Source organism: Balaenoptera borealis (assembly GCF_965194805.1).
Source record: "Balaenoptera borealis genome assembly, chromosome: 8".
Taxonomy (NCBI): domain Eukaryota; kingdom Metazoa; phylum Chordata; class Mammalia; order Artiodactyla; family Balaenopteridae; genus Balaenoptera; species Balaenoptera borealis.
In genome coordinates this window covers 12,257,436-12,275,314 of record NC_138865.1, presented here as the reverse complement: position 1 = coordinate 12,275,314, position 17,879 = coordinate 12,257,436, and the positions used below count along the sequence as shown (strand labels likewise).

Genomic DNA, 17,879 nt, shown 5'->3' with positions numbered 1-17,879 from the left:
CATAAACTAAAATTGCTTTGACCTCTTTTCAGTGCATAGTTTGCTTTGTGTAATTGCGGGTGGGAGCGTAGTTTAAAGAAAAAGCTGCTCAATTATTTTGACATCAGTTTATACTAATACTATTACTGGGATTTAAGTATAAAGGTTTTAAATGACAGTTGCATGTATACGCATGTAACGTAATTTATAAGCTCAGTACCCCTCTTAAAGTGGAGTCGATTTGAAAATTGTTTCCTTTTCTCTTTGAAGAAAGGAATTTCTCATTGCAGAATCTGTGATTAAAGTAGGGTTTTGTTTTGTTTTGGGTACAACTTAGGCACACTTCTAAATCTGATTGACAAGATTTCTCACTAAAATTTTATGCTGAACAAAATTTGTCACAATGGATTTTCCCTTAGTCTCTCCCTCCATTTGTAGATCAAAGTTAAACCTTTATCATTTGTTTCCAAACATTCTGCCCCTGTCTATCTATAAGATATTCAAGAAGAGTTAAAAGTAATGTGGATAAAATGCAGGGTTTTACAAATAGATGTCTAAATCATAACACAGAGTTAGCTTTTAAAGGATTGTGAAATTCCTTAAATAAGCAAGAATCTAGTAATAATACTACTACTTTGCACTTCTATAGCGCCTTTGACCTGAGGATCTCAAAGTGCTATACAAACACTAATGAATTAATCCTCACAACACCCAGTGAGGTAGGTAATTTAATTTTAAAAGAAATGATTAACAGTGTCTGATTCGAAGATGCACAAACACTAAATATGTCTCCTTTTATTTATTATTATTTTTTTGGTTGGATGAAAATAAGACTCAGGCTTTTCTTGACAGAGAATGATCTTGTGGGAAGGGGGGCAAAATCAGTTTTTGTTCCTGTTTTCAAGCAGCTAAAAATGTGACCATAAGAATTTTGAAATACTTAAGAGTCGAAATGGAACCTTACAGGTCATTACCGTTTCCCTTTATTTACAAGTGAGAAAGCCAGGCTATTAAGGGATCACTTGATTTCTTCATGGCAGAGCTAACAACCAGAACCCAGAACTTCCAACATGTTATCTCTCAGTGCGCTCTAATGTCTTTCCTGTTAGGTAACCAAAATGTGAGTGTTAATTTTGTTATTCAGAAATTAGAGCTGGCTTTCCCGTAGGCATTTTCTGCCCTTACGTGTATTTTTTTTTTTTAACTGAAAATTTATGGCAGTCTACACTTTTGTTTTAAAGAAGGGTGTTTGGAGAAAAGCATTTAAAATTAAGTTTGCTTCCTAAGCACTTCCATCTTGAAGGGCTTTACATTGAGGGTTTCTGAGAGAGCCTACATTTCATATGGGGGCTTTGTGTTATTTAAAAGTGTAAGTTGTCTGTCATTCTTAACTGCATTTAAGAGTTAAAGACAAAAATTAATTATCTAGAAACTCAGATTAGTAACGTGTCTTTTGAAAATTACTTAGTGTAAATATCAGTGTATTTTTTAAGGGATAGATTAAATAACAAAGATGGTAAATTATCGGCTTTCCCTCTTGAAACTTGATCTTGTTAATATTAATCTGATGCATTTTACCTAATATATTTTCCACATTTTTAAGCCCTGTCTTATACTGGAGCTTCTAATATAATGCTGTCTTCAGGACATTCAGTGTCTATGTCGTTGATTATAAATGTATGTACCTTACATTTACATCAATACCTAACATACTTAGGTTAGATTTTATGAGTTCACAGCTATACGTCTGTAAAATAGTGTTACAGTTTAAAAACTGGAAGAGAACTTAGAGATAGTCTTTTCCTAATGTTTAGGTAAATCCTAACAGAAGTTTACATAACAAAGTTATATTGCTTAGTTTAATAGCAAAGCTCTGGGATTAGAACTTGGATCTCTAAATTTTAATCCAGCTTTTTCTAACAACCACAGCTATTATACATACATTCCAAGGTACACTGGCGCTTAACAAGTGAGCATTTCTTAGACCCTGATGATGATGCTAGCTCTCTCTGCAAAACACAATGATGTTTGAACTACAGTGTCTACAGTGTCAGGGTTCCTTGCTAAAACTCACTTGACTGGAGATTTACATATTTCCACTCACTTTTTTTATTGCCCTTAATTAAGAAGAAAAGATCATACTGTAGCAGCAGTGAACCTTGCACATCAAACTTTGACATCTTTAACCCACCTTTCTGTCTCACTTCTACCCTTCAGGTGTGGCAGGTCCCCTTCCTGTCATCCTGTCGGGCACACTTTGCTGCCTGTCCCTCTGTTTCCCAGGCAGAGAAACTGGGTGGTCAATAAACAGGGTCTTAATTCAGTTTATTTCAGCCTGAGTATATTCAGAGTATTTATTCAGAGTATATTTCAGCCTGGTGTTCCTGTAACATTTTCTGCTGTTATTTAATAGTATTTTTATAACTAACACGTTTGAATAGTTTTCTGTTTGACAGAATCTCTGTGATGGAAGCAGGGCGTGTAGGGAAATTGAGGCACAAGGGTAAATCTATTTCCATGAGGCATCATATGCATCACATGGTCAGAGTCCAAAATTTTGAGTCTAATCCAGTGTTCTTTATAGCATGTCCTGAAATAACTGACCCATCTTACTAATTTTCACAGCTTGTATATAATGGCTTTTGACAACAGAGTGGATGGTGCGATACATTCCTTCTGATAATGATAATTTGGAGGGAGATTCCATGCAGCTGTTACATTGTGGTGTTCCGTAGTTTTTAAGGGATCTTTGTTTCTATGGGTGCTCATGTTAAATGATCAGCAGTTGTTGAAGTAGTTGGTTTCCTGTTGGCTTTGGATTGCTCAGAACTTCTTCAGGTTTCTCTGAGGCTTTTTGATATACATGATAAGCTAAAGTGTTGGCGGAGGGTTGATATTTTTAAGGGACAGTTAAGGAGAAAAGTGAGCAGAGAGGTGGTTCCTTTCTGATTTCTTTCTAGATTGTTATGCAGCATTTGTTTTCTGTTTTCTATGACTGCTGGTTACTTTCTAGGATTTCTTTCTCATTTTTTTGTTCTTAATGTGGTATTCCCAAAACTCCTTAACAGAGTATAGAAGAAAGCGAAAGACTGGAATGGGACTCAAAATCAAGATGTGGTTTAACAGAATTCAGTATCGTTTATACAAAGGGCTTGGTTTAGTCTGTTGTTTAAGTGAAGGGACAGATCCTACTGTTTTAGAGTGATGTGGCACCGTTCACTTAACATAGTACTTCCTGTGTGCCAAGCAGAATAGCAGATTTAGAAACATTGGAGAGGAATGGTTGAAGGGACTAAGGCTGTAAAGCCAGGAGAAGAAGAGACTACGAAGAGTCTTGTAACTTAGGGATTCATGTGGAAGAAGAGGTTAGTTTATTTTGTGTGTGGAAATAAGTACACAAGAATTGGATGCCCATCTGTCAGGAATATTGTGGAAAGAATATGAGAAGTTCAAGAAAATACTACCACTGTGGTTTCTTCCAAATCAAAATATCTATAAAATAAGCTTCCTTTTCTAAGCTACCAGGCTTTAACTGCCTTCATTTTTCATTCAATTTTTAAATCTAAGGTTGTGCTTTCAGAGTACAAAATGTTAGAATCACCTAAAAATGCACCTAACCACCTAAAAATTTTAACCAAAATGTTAAAATGCAGATTCCTAGATTGCACTTCAAAACCACCAAATCAGAATTTCTGGAAGCCAGAGACACCATCACTTTTCATTCATTCATTCATTCATTTATTTATTTATTAATTATAAACTCCTTTGGGGACTTAACCTGATAGAAAATTAAAATTAAAATTGACTGTATTCCAATACCAGGATAATGATAAAAGCTCCAAAATACAGCTTCAAGTTTATCTTATCTAAAAATATGTTTAAACCGTTTTTCCAAGATAGATCATGCATATAGAAAAATGCATAGAATTATATGTGTACAGTTCTATGAATTTTCACAACAAATACATTTGTGTAACTATCATCTGGGTCAAGAAATGGGATATTACGGGCACTCCAGAAGCCTCTCTATCCTGTCACTACTACCCCCCTATCCCGAACTAACTGTGAACTTGTTTTGCCTGTTTTGAACTTTATATGTATATGGTGTGTTCATAGAAATTAAGGGCTAAAATTTATAGGGTTTGCAGGGCTTCTTAACCCTTTCTGTGATGTAGCTTCCTTCAGTAGCCTGGTAAAGTCTGTGGACTTTTCAAGAATGTTTTAATTGCATAAAATACATAGGATTGTGAAGGAAACTATTGAAATATATTTTTCAATTTATTAAAAACACTTATTTTTGAGCAGTATGTGCTTTTTTGTGACTAACAGCTGAAGTGTGATTTTAAAATATGTCATTTCTATAGTGACAAAGTCATGGTATTGCTAATATTGTGGCCTGCTGCTACATCCATAATTGAAAGAAATGCTGAATTTCAGCTAGAGATTAGTAAAAATAACATGTAAATTTCTACCACATCCAAGTTTATAAAATCCCATGGACCCTTGGGAGTTGAGTAGTCTGTGGGCCCCAAATTTGTAACCTCTGGTAATGCAATCTCTTTTTACCAATAAAGAAACTGGGGGGCTCAGACAGCAGGTTTACTCGTGGAAAGTCATACAGTTAACAAAGAAGTGAACCCTTGCTCTAGAACCCTTATATCCCGATTCCCTGTCCATTGCTTTTCCCATTCTGACATGGGTATAGCAACAACAGTTTATATTGCAGACCCTCTGCCAAGCTCCCTAAATCTTATTAATCTTCACAGTAAAATAACGAAGATGTTATGCACACTTACTATGTCTCAATTTATTACAGATTTATAAATGAATTGAGATTTAGCGAAGATAAATGTCTTCTCTAAGATCACACAGCTAGTCAAGTGGGTAAAAAAAAAAAGCTAATCCTGTATAAATTGGGATGAATATCCACAATGAAAAAAAATCTTACTCCTCTAAGTAATGAGCTTAAGTGGTATAAATCACACAAGAAAATCAGTTTCATTAACTTTATAGTAATGAGGAAAGTACTTGATCATCAGACTTTTTAATAGTAGCCATTAAGGTATGATGTTTTTCTCTGTAGAGGCTTAGAGAGGGAAAAGTTGGAATGAGTTTGAAAACCCTGAGAGTTTAAAGACCTGGGTTCTAGTCCTCATTTGTATTTATTCATTCATCCAGCCACCCCTCTTGTTCAGCCATCTATTATCCAGATTTCTAGTTTCAGTTTACCTCTTAATATTCCCAGTAATTAAAATTATTTGCTCTATGCCCCGCTCTTATTCTGTGTCATGGTTTAGAAATAAATTATTCTGGGTAGTTAGATAATCTGAATAATAGCACATTAACTATTTTAGATTTTATAACATTTTAAAGCGTTACAGTTAACCCTTGAACTACATGGGTTTAATCCCTATATAATTTATGGTCAGCCCTCCACATCTGCTGATTTGTGGTACTGTCATTTTTACTATTGAAAAATATCCATGTAAGAGTGGTCCTGCACAGTTCAAACCCGCGTTGTTCAAGGATCAACTGTATATTAATTGTAACTTAACACATTTTCTTTAAATTTTATTTGAATATCATAGGTAAAGAATAATACCACTTGATTTGATTTTCTAATTGATTGAACCAGGTATCCTTTTTATCTCTCCCACTATGTTGTAGTTTTGTAAACAGGAAATTATGACTGATATTCTTCTAGATTACATATTGTTTAGCATAGTACATAATAAGAGCTCAGTGAATGAGCATTAGCTTATTACTATTGGATATAATTTAATAGGATCCTGTAAAATCTTCAAGTATTTCAACTACCATCACTGTGATCAGCTTGGAAAAAGTTAGAAATTTTTTTGTTTGTTTTATGTTTACCCCATCTTGTATTTTGCTTTATTCTAGAAAATTCCCCTAGGTTGCTGAATGCATTGATAATGGTTTGTTATCTGATATGAATTGATTTTGTTTTGTACCATTTCTGTCACTGTCCCTGAATTGCTGTTTCACAAAACTCAAAAACTCTTTAAACTAACTGTAGGTGACCCTTGAATAACACAGGTTCGAACTGCGTGGGCCCACTTACACATGGATTATTTTCAATAGTAAATACTGCAGTACTACAGGATTCATGGTTGGTTGAATCCACAGCTGTGGAGCCACAATACAGAGGGCCAAGTCCGAGCTATATGTGGACTTACCACTGCTCAGAGAGACTTGGCACCCATAACCCCCATGTTGTTCAAGGGTCAACTATATTTTGAAATATAAAACAAATGGTTGTCTCTAACAAGTAATAGGATTAAAGGAGCATTAAAAAACAGTAACTAAGTTTTCGTAGTGTTCTATTTGGAAACTTAAAAAATGTCCATTTTTTTTTCTCTCATTTTTATGTGATCAGAGGAAAATACAGTTAATGTTTTCTAAAATTTTTTACGTTTTGGTCTAGGAGCAAAGTAAATATTTTCTGTGTTTTCACAGTTTCATTTAAGGCAGAGGAAGTTAGTAAAAACACAAGGCAGTTTTTTATATATTTAGAATTAATTAGCTGTTATAGAACGTCAAGTGATGTTACTTCAAAGAAGTCATTTTTAACTCTTGATTATTCTTAATATGATTATCGTGGAAAATATGAAAACTGTGTATCATTTCCACAAAGAATAAGATAAAAATCCAAAATCATCCCATCACATGAATAAAGATCAATTTATGTATCTGTGTTTATTCTGGGGCTCTATTTTGTTTTGTAGAAAAAGTATCATGTTGTATGTATCATTCTGTAACTTTTTTTTTTTTAATTTTACTTATTTATTTATTTATTTATTTTTGGCTGTGTTGGGTCTTCGTTTCTGTGCGAGGGCTTTCTCTAGTTGCAGCAAGCGGGGGCCACTCTTCACCGCGGTGCGCGGGCCTCTCACTATCGCGGCCTCTCTTGTTGCGGAGCACAGGCTCCAGACGCGCAGGCTCAGTAATTGTGGCTCACGGGCCTAGTTGCTCCGAGGCATGTGGGATCTTCCCAGACCAGGGCTCGAACCCCTGTCCCCCGCATTAGCGGGCAGATTCTCAACCACTGCGCCACCAGGGAAGCCCCTGTAACTTCTAACGTTTTCTCCGATTAATCTCAGTCTCAGTCAGGGAAGTGAAGAGACTATTGCAAACCCTGAGTGGAAAGAAATGCATGTGTCATTTGGAAGAACATAGTCTGTCTTTATAACTTAAATGACACAGTTTAACAAACATGTACCTTGTGGGATCTGCAGAATGTATTAGCAAGGAAGCATTGCACATAAATTAACATGGTTGAGAAACGTTGATCTCCATATGAATTTAATTGGCTCTATAGCATTTCATAATTTACTTGACTTAGGCTGTTTATGCATTAAGTTGTTCATACATCTTTGCATACATTGTTTTTCATTAGGTTATACTTTGAAGTGGAATTGTTGAGTACCTTTTTAAGGCTTTCAATAAGTATGGACAAATTATCCTCCAGAAAAGCTGTGTAAATTTATACTTCTCCCAGTAGTGTATGACTTTGTCCATATTCTCATCATTAAAACTGTGGTCATTATCATGTTTTTTTTATTCTTCATCAGTTTAAAGGCAAAACATTATTCCTTAATTTTGAATACTAATGATGATGAGTAGTTATACATATATTTGCTGATCATATTTTAGGTAAATGACCTTTTCATCTTTCAGAGGAGGGTGTTAACATTTTTCCTAATTATTTTTAAGGACCTTTTACACATGAAAGATAGTAACTGTTGTCTTAAGATGCACTTTTCTCCCCAGTATACTGGTTTTTAACCTTTAAATATTCCTACCTAGTCAGACAGATGTCCACCTTTCTCTGCTCTTTGCTTTCATTTTTATACTTAGCTCTTTTTCACTTCAGAATTATATAGAAATTTGCCATTGTACTTTCTTTTGGCTGCCTTTATTTACTTTTAAATATTTAATTATTCCCTCTGGAATTTATTTTTGTGTAAGAAATGAAGTTCTGATTCTCTTTCCAAATGTTTGTTTGGCTCAAACATCATTGGATTTTACTGCTGTTTTATATTCTGTTTTGGTTTGTTTGAACCTCAGGGGCATACTTGAGTTCATGACACTACTATTATAGATCATGGCGAGGCCCTTTCTTTAAGTAAACAAACACGTGCATGCACGTGTGTAGTCACACGTACATTAACTTTTATTTGCATAATGTGCTGCCATTCTCCCATGCACCTCTCCCTTCATAGATAACCATTTGAATGTGTTCTTATAATTTGTATTTTGTTATTGTGTGCTGTTATTTAATTGTGGCAAAATATCATGTAACATTCAACCTCCCAACAATTTCCATGTGTACAATACAGTTTTAACCACATATACATTGTTATGCAACAGAACCCCCCAGTTCTGCATAACTGAAACTCTACCTACTGAACAGCAACTTCCTTCTTCCTCCCTCCACTCCCCGGCAGCCACCATTCTCCTTTCTGTTTCTACGAGGTTGACTACTTTAGATACCCCGTATAAGTGGAATTATGCAGTACTTGTCATTTTTGACTGGCTTATTTCACTTGGCATAATGTCCTTAAGGTTCATCCATGTTGTAGCCTATGACAGGAGTTCCTTTTTTTTAAAGGCTGAATAATATTCCATTAAATGTGTATTATACACACACACACTCCACATTTTCTTTATTCATTTAGCAGTCGATGGACATTTAGGTTGTTTCCACTTCTTAGCTATTGTGAATAATCTCATTTGATATTCTGTTTTCAATTATTTTGGATATATACCAGATTGCTGGATCATATGGTAGTTCTTTTTTTTTTTCCCCCCATCTGTGCCTCGTGGTATGCAGGATCTTAGTTCCCTGACAGGGGATCAAACCTGTGCCCCCTGCAGTGGAAGCGTGGAGTCTTAACCACTGGAACGCTAGGGAAGTCCCCCTTTTTTAAAAAAAATTAATTAATTTATTTTTGGCTGCATTGGGTCTTTGTTGCTGCACGCGGGCTTTCTCTACTTGCGGCGAGCGGGGGCTACTCTTTGTTGCGCTGCGCAGGCGTCTCATCGCAGTGGCTTCTCTTGTTGCGGAGCACGGGCTCTAGGCGCACAGGCTTCAGTAGTTGTGGCACGTAGGCTCAGTAGTTGTGGTGCACGGGCTTAGTTGCTCCGCAGCATGTGGGATCTTCCCGGACCAGCGCTCGAACCCATGTCCCCTGCATTGGCAGGCGGATTCTTAACCACTGCGTCACCAGAGAAACCCTATTTTTTATTTTTTTGAGGAACGCCCATACAGTTTTCAAAGTGGCTGCACAGTTTGTATGCTGCATTTTTTAAAAAGCTCTATTGAAAGATACACAGAAAAGTGCACAGAACACTAGTGGATTATCACACACAGAACTTCCCATCCTTCCTTTAACCCTTCTCATTCCCCTTCCCAGTCATTCCTTTCTCTTTCCTCCCCTTGTAAGCCTGTCTTCTAACACTTAGTTTGGCTTGTAGTTATAGAACTTTTTATAAATGGAATCTACAGTAAGTATTTTATGTCTGGCCTTTTTGCTCAGTTTATGTTCGTGTAATAATTTGCTCACTTTCATTGCTATATAATGTTCTTTTGTAAAACTGTACCACAATTTGTCCATTCTGTTATAAATAGATGCAGACATTTTGGTTGTTTCAGTTCATGGATTAATAATGCTGCTGTGAACATTCTTGATCACATTTTCTGGTGCACATTGTCATGCTTGAAATTATCATGTCATGGGGGTAGGCATTTAGTTTTAGTAGACAACACAGTAAAAAGTGGTTCTGCCAATTTTATTCTCATGAACAATATATGAGAATTCTGGCTGTTCCACATCTTTGCCAATGTTCTGTATTGTCAGTAATTTTAAAATTTAAATATTTGGAGGTTATGAGGGTATCTTATGGTGGGTTTTTTTTTTTTTTTTTTTAATGAGCAAGTGTTTTTCAGGTCATCTTTTTTTTTTTTTTTTTTTTTTATTTATTTTTGGCTGTGTTGGGTCTTCGTTTCTGTGCGAGGGCTTTCTCTAGTTGCAGTGAGCGGGGGCCACTCTTCATCGCGGTCTGCGGGCCTCTCACTATCGTGGTCTCTCTTGTTGTGGAGCACAGGCTCCAGACGCTCAGGCTCCAGACGCTCAGGCTCAGTAGTTGTGGCTCACAGGCTTAGTTGCTCCGCGGCATGTGGGATCTTCCCAGACCAGGGCTCAAACCCATGTCCCCTGCATTGGCAGGCAGATTCTCAACCACTGCGCCACGAGGGAAGCCCTTATGGTGGTTTTAATTTGTACTTTCTTGATTAACGCCAAGGTTCAGCATCTTTTTTTTTTTTTTTTTTTTAATTCTTATTTATTTATTTATTTTTATTTTTGGCTGTGTTGGGTCTTCGTTTCTGTGCGAGGGCTTTCTCTAGTTTTGGCAAGCGGGGGCCACTCTTAATCGCGGTGCGCAGGCCTCTCACTATCGCGGCCTCTCCTGCTGCGGAGCACAGGCTCCAGACGCGCAGGCTCAGTAGTTGTGGCTCACGGGCCTAGTTGCTCCGCGGCATGTGGGATCTTCCCAGACCAGGGCTCGAACCCATGTCTCCTGCATTGGCAGGCAGATTCTCAACCACTGCGCCACCAGGAAAGCCCTCAGCATCTTTTTATGTGTTTATTGGCCATTGGATATCATCTTTTGTGAAGTGCCTACTAAAATCTCTTGCACTTGTTTTCTGCTGGGTTGTCTGTCATTTTTCTTATTGATTTGTGGGCTTTTTGCACTTTTTGAATATATGAACCCTTTGTCAGTTGTATTTGTTGGAAGTATCTTTCTTCCATTCTGTGACTTACCTTTTCATTTTTTCTAAATGGTATCTTTTGACAAATAGAGGTTATTAATGTTAATATAATTCAGTTTATCAATGTTTTCTCTAGACTTAACTGCTTTTTCTGTCCTGTATAAGAAATACTTCTCTACCCCAAGGTCCAGGAAGATATACATTTCTGTTATCTTTTAGATCTGTGCTCTCTAGTATGGTAGTTAGTAGATCCCTGTGGCTATTTAAATTTTAATTAATTAAAATTAAGTAAAATTTAAAGTTCACTTCCTTAGTCACAGTAGCTACATTTCAGGTGCTCAGTAACCACATGTGGCTGGTGGCTACCATATTGGACAGCACAGATACAGACTATTTGCAGAAAGCTCTCTTGGACAGTGTTGTACTAGACATATTCACATTTATATTTCTGATTCACCTGGAATCAGTTTACATGAGTGGCTTGAGGTGTAGTAGGGGTCAGGGTTTGTTTTATTATATATGAATAGCCAGTTAACCAAAAACTATTTAGTGAGAAGACCATCCTGGCTCAGCAGTGCCACTTTTGTCCAAATTCAGGCCTGTTTCTGGGCCATCTGTTCTCTTCCATTGGTATATTTGTCAGTTCTCGTGTGAGTAGCACACTGTCTTCATTGTGGCTTTAAAACTTGGTCATGATACAGCATCCTTTATGTATTTGTGGCTTCTGTTTGTGTCCATGTCGAAGTATGTGATTTTGTTTTTGTGGACTGTGTTTTTTAATGTATGTGAAGAATACTATGTCTTGTACCTCATTCTGTGCCCTACTTTATCACTAAGAGCTGTGTTTTCCAGAACCTTCTGTCTTGCTGTGTGTGCATCTAACCCATTCTTCCTAATTTCTGCACCATACTCCCTTTGCCATGTTAATTCCAGCTTCCCTTTACCATACTAGTGCCACCTTTTATTCATTCTTTTTGCTTTTATTTTTGTTCATATAGAAAATTTTTATTGAATGCCTGTTATATGCCAGATACTATTACATGTGTTGGGATGAAGCGTTTCTAAATTCATTAAGAAGATTTCACATAAATTGTGTGGTTAAGAAAATAGATTCTGGAAAGCTGTACAAGAAAAACCCAAATATGAGGCATTCTGGAATGTATCATGATTCTCTCTGATTGTAGGAGAGTTTTTAAAACAAAAATAAAATAGCCTTCTTTGACTTTGATGCGTTCTTGTTCGAGTGGCACAGTGTTGAGGACATGGGATTATGTTCCTTTTTTTTGTTTGCTCAGTGTACTTAGTGCATGCAGAGAACAGCGCTGTTGTGACCATTATAATGTAAACATCCCTCCCCATGTTTTAGGGAAAATCCCACTGTCTGCTAGGGTCCGGCTCTCTGTAGTTCGTTAAGTCGGTCATTGTTTTATGGCATCTGTTTTATGACATCTTTCATTTGTTACTGCTGCTGTCATCTCTGCTGTTATTTTTTTGTTCTTATCCATTGTCTTTAAAAATTCACTGTAATTTTAGCAGTTTCAGGAGAGAGTGCACATGCCTCATGTATCTTTAACTTGTCAGCTGTAACTTTCTCCTTGTGTGTGTGTGGGGTGTGTGTGTGTGTGTGTGTGTATACATATATATATATGTATAAATATATATATATATATGTATATATATATATATTTTTTTCCCTGTCAGAAAGAAACAGTGCTTCTTGGCAATCCATTGAGACGGCCAAACACCTCCAATGATTTTGTTTCTGAATCATGTAATAGATCATGTTTAGACCCATGTAGTTATTCTTGAGTCTTAAGGATGATGTTATTTTTCTGTTGTAGAAACTATTTTTATATGGTTGTGCTTTTCTTTTCCTTATCATCAAATACAGCATGACCCTGATAGACCTAGTTTCTGCATATACCTTGGCCCTGCTTACCTTGGCTCTTTGTTTTGCTTATCTGAATTATATGGACGTTAATTTCTACTTTTGACTAAAGTTTCACACACAAGTTACCGGAAGGCAGAGATTCTGTGTTATTAAATTTCTCTATACCTCTGGGACCTAGTGTACATAGTATTGTAGTCTCTTGCTTAAGTTAAAACACTTATTGTAGCTTTTTTTGGAGAGTAACATGACAAACGTTTAGAAACTGAGTAACTTTCAATGGAAGACTTATGGAATTTCTTCTGGTGAGATATTAGCGTGTACACATTACATGGGTTAGGTTATCAGATTTGGTGTAAGAGTATGGTAACGAGACCAAGGTTCTGAGTTTGACTTTTACCCTTTCCATATCCCCAGTGTGGATTATGTTCTATGGTATGCTTTGCATTCTCAGTATTGGCAAAGCCACTCAGTAATAATTGATACTACTGTCAGAGGACCCACACACAACTGTAACCATGAATGATCAATCCGGGTAATCAAGCTACTGGAAAAAAACAACCCAAAACATACACTTACAAGATGATGATTCAATAAAGTTTTCTTTTTATAAGGAGAAATAATAATAATGACTAACAGGTCATTCTTATTATCAAGTAATCTTAAACATTTCATTTGCTAATTCACTTTTACTTAAAATAGTTGATTATAAATAATATCTTTCTTTTAAACTATTTTTCCATTGGTTTTTTGAACTAGACATTTAATGTCTTTAGTGGAAAGGTTTTTGATTATGTGATGATGGATTAAAAGGTAAAATCCTGAACATGGTTGTAATTCTCATTTTTGCTAAGGTCGTGTTAACTGAAGAAGTTCACAGGTAGTCTCTTTATCCAATAGCTTAAATTATATTCACTCACACTGATACTAAGTGAAATAAATCGTTGGTGCGTGCTAGGCTCATAATATAAGAAAGACAATTCAAGGAGGGTACACAGTTGTTGATGGGGTGAGGCCTGCTGGGTATTGCTGAATGTGGGCTCGGTGGGTAATAGAGCCCTGTAACTGTGGTCTTGGGTGGGGGAGGTCGGGGTCAGATGTGCTGTTGCATTTATGAGAGCCCCTCTCTTAAAGAGTTTTTCAGCAGTGAAATGACCTAGAGGCAGGCATGAGAAAGGGAAAGGAAGAGGACAATACATCACGTTCAGTAACGGATAGAGAACTGATCCTTAAGACAGTGGGCAGAGAAAGAAGGTGTGCCTCAGCCAGCTGTTCCTGATGAGCTTTTCTTATTTAATCTTTACTTTTTGTTACGTATGCTTAGTAGTCCTCTGTACTATGTCATATATAATGGTAAAGTAATCAGCAGAATGATCCGTATTTTAATAACACTTTTCCTCATGAATTGGGCCTAATTATTAGGCTTTATTTAGCTTTTCCTTTTTTTTCTTTTAAGCATTTGTATTTATTCCTTGAAAGCCTTTAAATATAAAAAACAATATAATTGTATATAACATTCAGGATCTGTTGGAATTGACTATATGTTTGATTAATTTGAAATATTTCTCAACTGGTCCAAATATTTTTGTTTCCATTTTAGAACAAAATCCAGTCTCATAGCAGAGGAGAATATAATGTTTACAGCACCTTTCAGAGCCATGAACCAGAGTTTGACTACTTGAAAAGTTTAGAAATAGAAGAAAAGATCAACAAAATTAGGTGGTTACCCCAGAAAAATGCTGCTCAGTTTTTATTGTCTACCAATGGTAAGTGTAAATTTTTTCTTTTCATGTGCCCACTGTGTACACATATCCTGTAGGATGCTTTCCCCTTTTCAAAGAGGAGTAGTTGTTAAGAGATCTCCGCAAATAGACATTTGGAAATATTTTTTCCCCATATAGAATGTAAACTCTTCTATTTTGTCTTCCCTTTTTTATTGTCTTTTAGTTTTTAAATTCTATGAAAGAGATCCTCACGTGTCCACTTCTTTTAGTCCACACGGTTTGTAGTGAAAAGAATGAGCTTTACCACTGGGTTTGGGTCAGATCCTGTTTCTGCCACTTCTTGGCTTAGTCACCTTGGGCAGCTTACTAACACTGAATCAAGTTTCCCTCATCTGCAAACTGGAGATGGTAATATCTGTGTTACAGTACGGTTGTGAGGAGTAAATGTGATGACTCCTAGTGTACATAGTGAGTGCTCAGTAAATATTGATTTCCTTTCCTCTTCCTTTTTAAGTGTGCCTAACTCTCCAAAGAGTATTTCAAACTGTAAATACAAAACACTCTGTCAAAGGATGGCCCCCATTCCAGGATACTCTCTAGGAGAGCGCTCTTCCTACTTGATTCTCATCCAAGAAGGACACAAACCGGAGTTGACTCATTGCCTTCTTCCCAGCGAGCGTTATGGCTGTAAGAAGATGCTTCTTACACTGTTTTGTTTATTCAGGAAACGTTATTAAGTGAGGTTTAGAATTGTATAATCACTCTACCAGAATTTAAAGTCCTTTATGACAGGTTAAGAAGTGGGTCATTTCTTTTGTTCTTCTAAATTTTTTTCACATGAGTTGTTGTGACCTGGTTTATCCCTGTGGATTTGAGTCTAAAGAGAAGCATTAGAGTGATTGAGGGGTACGTCCAGGTGTTCTGGGTAGCCATAGTCTGTAAAAATTTAGATTAAAAGTTTTTTGAGGCTGGCACAAGGATTGGGGAAAACCTCTCATTTTCTCATCCCCTCGGTGTTAATAAAATCAGATTTTAGCACCTAGACCTCACCATTCTTTAGCACTTGCAGAATGTAAACTCAAGTGACTTCGGGGGTGACCCAGTAGACAGTATTAAGTGCTGCCCTCATCCACCTTAGGCCTTATCACCCATTGTATCCAGTTATTGGAAATGCATTCCCCAGAATAATGCCACTAGCTGACAACATAAATGTTTGCTTCCTCTTAGATGCCGATTTTTCTGATTGTCAAAGCTCTCCCTAACAAGTCCATTGAAATCTGTACCATCTACCCCCTCTCTTTTTACATAAACTGCATTCCCCTCTCTTCTTACTGAAAGAAAAATAAATAGAAATAATGATTTAAAGCTTGTAACTTAGAGCATCCTAGATGAAGGGTATATGTTTACTCATGTCACATGTTGGCTTCTAATCTTGGTTCAGTTTTAATTTACATAGGTAACTAAGTTATTTCAAATAGCACTTCAGATACTGCTCTTTGACACAAATAATATGTAATTACACCATTTACGTAGTTTCTACTTTGGAAGTAAATGTCCCAGGAAGTGTGTTTGCTCTTAGTAATTTTGGCGGTTCACTTTTTTAAATAATTAATTAATTCATTTATTTTTGGCTGCATTGGGTCTTCGTTGCTGTACATGGGCTTTCTCTAGTTGCGGCGAGCAGGGGCTACTCTTCATTGCAGTGTGCGGGCTTCTCATTGCGGTGGCTTCTCTTGTTGCAGAGCATGGGCTCTAGACACGCAGGCTCAGTAGTTGTGGCTCACGGGCTTAGTTGCTCCGTGGCATGTGGGATCTTCCTGGACCAGGGCTCGAACCCGTGTCCCCTGCACTGGCAGGCGGATTCTTAACCTCTGCGCCACCAGGGAAGTCCCAGTTCACTTCTTATAGGCTAAATCATTTTACTTTTTATAGAGGGGAATTTTTAAAGTACAAGCTGAAACAGAATAATGAAGCCCCATATTCCCAACACCCAGCTTCAACAGTTCTCAGTTCATCACTAGTTGTGTTTCTCAGGTACTTCTCCCCCTCCTTCTCAGTATTATTTGGAAGCAAATCCCATTTCAGTTCACTTATGGATTAAATCTTAAATCTCTTTCAGTTCTTATTTATATCCACACGTGTCTTCCATGCAGGTTTCCATGTGCTCCTCTGTGATTTGAGATAAGGCATCATTTAACCAGACGAGCCTTTCTAGACACTAAAACTCTACAAAAGTTCAGTGGAAGGAGAAACCACTGGAAATTGCAGTGGTTGGGTCAGGGGTTATGTAAATCTATGTAATATTTTTCTGTGTACAGAATCAACAGCGTTTCCCAAATAGGATTACTGTGTAAATTTGAAAAATCATTGATTAATAATACAAATTATTTTAAAGGACACTACACAATGCATTGTAGGTTTTTGTCTTTTTGTTGTTAATGAATACTAAGTAAAATACAAATTTTGGGGTGGGGGCTGTATTTTTTGTGCTAAAAATAGAGTCCATTGTGGAAGGCTAGAACAAGTATGGACATTTTACAAACTGCTCTACCTGGTATGGTGAGATAGGAAAAAGGATGAGAGGAATAGGACTTAAAAATCTGTATCTGAAAAGCTTTATTCTTTCAAAAGAGAGAAAGCAAATATGGAAAAATGTCAACTTCTGTTAAATCTGAGCAGTATCTTTCTGTTATTTTGTATAGTTTTCTCTCTGAGATAGAGCATAATAGTACCTTTTCCCCCCACACGTAATGGGTCTTTATAGTCACAAAAAGATTAGAAACTACTGGGGAGAGCGGTGGAAAATAGGACCAAACGTTCCAGCTTTGAATAACCAAAATTAATCTTACTTTCATCTTTGTATTGGCTTTCCACGATCATCACAAACTGTTCAGTGTTTCCCAGATTGTTTATACTTAAGTAACTTCATAGTCACCTTCTTATAACTTTATTCACTTAATGTTTCTTCAAGTGGTTTCATTCTCTTTCTCTTTAACCTTCTTTTGCCTTTCTCTGAATTCTCCTCAGTTTCTCTACATTGCAAAAACATCCGACTCTAATCTGCTGACCCTGGGTCTTTGAATATATGAATAATACAAAGTTCACTTGTAAACAGGTTGTGTTTTAACAGCTTATTACTAAGAAGCTTTTTGGATTTTATATAAAAGCTACATACCCACAAAGGAGAGTTGGTAGCATGGATTTCCCTGTTCTGACCCTCTGTGGTGAGGGGAGCACCGGGATTTGGACTTGGGGAACGCTTGTTTAGTTATCAGTGCTCACAGTGGAGGGAAACACTGGAGAGCAGTGGTTCTTAACTTTTTGGAAGCAACAGTTCTCTTTGAGGAATCTAATAATCCCCTTCACAGAAAACGAGTATATTCACATAATCTTGCATGCAGTTTTATGGAATTTGATTATTCTCATGTACCTCCAACTATGGACCAAAAACTCCAGATAAAAAGGTCACTACTGTAGAGCATAAGAATTTTGA

General features: G+C 36.8%; 1 protein-coding gene and 1 long non-coding RNA gene across 3 annotated transcripts in view; one reads left to right on the top strand and one right to left on the bottom strand.

The window, feature by feature from the left end:
* PPP2R2A (protein phosphatase 2 regulatory subunit Balpha) overlaps nt 1-17,879 on the top strand; it is an 84,982-nt gene that overhangs the window by 53,691 nt on the left and 13,412 nt on the right. For both annotated transcript variants that reach the window (XM_082402843.1, XM_082402844.1), the window contains one exon: nt 14,263-14,428. In XM_082402843.1, coding sequence (XP_082258969.1) covers nt 14,263-14,428 — 166 coding nt within the window. The remainder of the gene's footprint in view (nt 1-14,262; nt 14,429-17,879) is intronic.
* The window catches only part of LOC309633707, a 200,834-nt gene continuing 193,270 nt past the window's right edge, over nt 10,316-17,879 (bottom strand). Inside the window, exon 2 of the long non-coding RNA XR_014247674.1 lies at nt 10,316-10,581. This is a non-coding gene — a long non-coding RNA (uncharacterized lncRNA). The remainder of the gene's footprint in view (nt 10,582-17,879) is intronic.